General features: G+C 36.0%; 1 protein-coding gene across 2 annotated transcripts in view; it reads right to left on the bottom strand.

Moving 5' to 3' along the window:
• Nucleotides 1-2,500, bottom strand: part of LOC123511807 (uncharacterized phosphotransferase YvkC-like) — a 43,801-nt gene that overhangs the window by 5,973 nt on the left and 35,328 nt on the right. For both annotated transcript variants that reach the window (XM_045267835.1, XM_045267836.1), the window contains one exon: nucleotides 537-644. In XM_045267835.1, coding sequence (XP_045123770.1) covers nucleotides 537-644 — 108 coding nt within the window. The remainder of the gene's footprint in view (nucleotides 1-536; nucleotides 645-2,500) is intronic.

Here is a 2,500-nt window from a genome sequence, read left to right as displayed (position 1 = left end):
CTCTCTCTCTCTCTCTCTCTCTCTCTCTCTCTCTCTCTCTCTCTCTCTGTCCTTTATTGAATCCCCCCACTGTTCATTTCCTCTTGTTCTATGCCTTGCCTTCCTCTTTCCCAGTTCTTATTTCCTTTCATTCATCTCCTTTGTCTTCTTTCTATCTCTCTCTCTGCACACAACATTGCAATACTTCCCACAAAACAGATTTAAACTCCCATATAAACTTCCATATTCACTTTGCTTACTATTTGGTGATTTTATACAGCTTCAGAAACTTATGTGGGGGATTAAAATAGTGTAGACTGTGGCCATTAATCTTCTGACCTCCATGGACTCTCCCTAATGTCAGTAAAAGGGTCTAATTGTACACAAAACTCATGGTAAAAGTGTGTCCCACTACTGAAGGGAGTTAAACATCTTCACTCATACACACTACTCAATAAACTCCCATATTACACCCAAGCCATACACTCCCATACACTCAAACTGACAATACACTTTCATAACACCCTCCCATACATTTTGGTAGCGCTCATACCCACCTGTAGCCGCTTCTAAGACCGTCAATCACTTTTATAAGCAAAGACTTCGTGGCTTCTCGCAGCACGACGCTCTCTTGACACCTCGGCACCATGAATCTCACTGAACGTCTTGCAGCGGCGAGCACCAGAGACAGAAACAAGGGGGAAAAATTAGAGTTGGAGAGGATAAAAGAAATAAAATGGGTGGTAGAAACGAAGAGAAATAAAGAAAGAAATAATAGTAGAAGAATGATAGAGATAAAAGGACAACAGAGACGAGAAGGAAAATTAGAATTGGAGAGAATAATGAAAATAAAAATAAAGGAAACCAAAGGAAAAAATGAAAGAGTAATAGCTAAAAGGGTAACAAATACAAGGGGAAAATAGTTGAAGAGAATGATGAAAGTGGAAGGAAAAAGGAAACAAGGGGGAAAATAAGGATGGAGAGACTAATAGAAATAAAAGAGCAACAGAAACAGGCATAAAAAAGAGTTGGAGAGAAAAACAGAAATAAAAAAGGAACAACGAGAAAAAGTTTGAAAGAACAGTAAAATAAAAGGGCGATGAAAAAAAGGAACAAATGGAAAAATAATGAAAATAAAAAGACACAAAGGAGAAAAAAAAGTTGAAAGAACAATAAAATAAAAAGGACAACAAAAACAAGGAGGAAAAAAAGGAGTTGGAAAGAGTAATAGAAATAAAACAGCAAGAGAAAAAAAGAGAAGAAATTGAGTTGAAAGAATAGTAGAAATAAAAAGGACGATAGAAACAAGACGAAGAAAAAAAATAAAAATATATAAATAAAATAAATAAATAAATGAGAGCGACAGACACGTGGGAAAAAAGAAAGTTGGAGTTTGAAATAATGATGGAAATGAAAATGGCGACAGGAAAAAAAAAAAAAATAATAGGAAAGAATGACAAAACGAAAAAAAAAGTGTGGACATTTGCACTTGAAAGGAATGTGTAGGTTTAAATATGTATATGACTGTTTCATTTTTTGTTTGTTTGTTTGTTTGTTTTTATTCCAGGAAGGTGTTGTTGGAATTCTTGTTTTTTGTGTGTGTGTGTTTATGTTGCATTTTTTGTATTCTAAAGTTTTCTTCTTTGTTATTTCTATTATGGCATTTTATTTTGTGTCATTGCGAATGTTGTATCAAGGGAAAAAGGCAACCTAAAATAATCTGACCTAACTTGACCTTACCTGACCTCATCTGACCTTACCTGACGTCACCTGACCTTATCTGACCTCATCTGACCATCTGACCTCACCTAACCTTACCTGACATCACCTGACCTCACCTAACTTACCTGACATTATCTGATCTCATTTGACCTTACCTAACCTTATCTGACCTCACCTGATCTCAACTGACCTTACCTGACCTTATCTAACCTTACCTGACCTCTAACCTCACCTCACCTAACCTAACCTAACCTGACCTATGCTGAACTAATATAGAGTGACCCAATTTGACATAACCTAACCTAACCGTGAATTAAATCGATTTACCTAACCCAACCTAACCTAACCTGATTAAATTAAAGCTGACCTGAATTAACCTATCCTGGCTTGACCTAACCAATCCTAACATTACTTCGCCTGACCTAACCTAACCTAACCTAACCTAGCCTGGCGTTCTATTACCTTTGTCCTTTTCAATTCTCTTCTTCCTGTTTCTTTTTATTCTATTCCATGTTTTTTTCTCTCTCTTATTTCATGTTCCTTCTTTGTTACATTGTCTTTTCTCTGCGTTTTTTTTTTTCTTCTCTTCCTCTTTCGCTTTCCCACAACTTGCGTATTTTATCACAATCTATCTTCGTTTCTCTCGTTTCTTTTCCTATCTATTAGTCTTTATCTCGTCTTTTCTCGTGTTTTACCTTACAGCTTCCTCTTCCTCATATTCATCACATTCCTCACCTTATCTCTTTTATCATGTTCAATACCATTTTTCTCTCCCTCCTGCTTTATATTCACTCTTGAT

The sequence above is a fragment of the Portunus trituberculatus genome, chromosome 32 (assembly GCF_017591435.1).
Source record: "Portunus trituberculatus isolate SZX2019 chromosome 32, ASM1759143v1, whole genome shotgun sequence".
In the NCBI taxonomy this organism is placed as follows: Eukaryota; Metazoa; Arthropoda; class Malacostraca; order Decapoda; family Portunidae; genus Portunus; species Portunus trituberculatus.
This window is presented reverse-complemented; position numbering and strand designations above follow the sequence as displayed.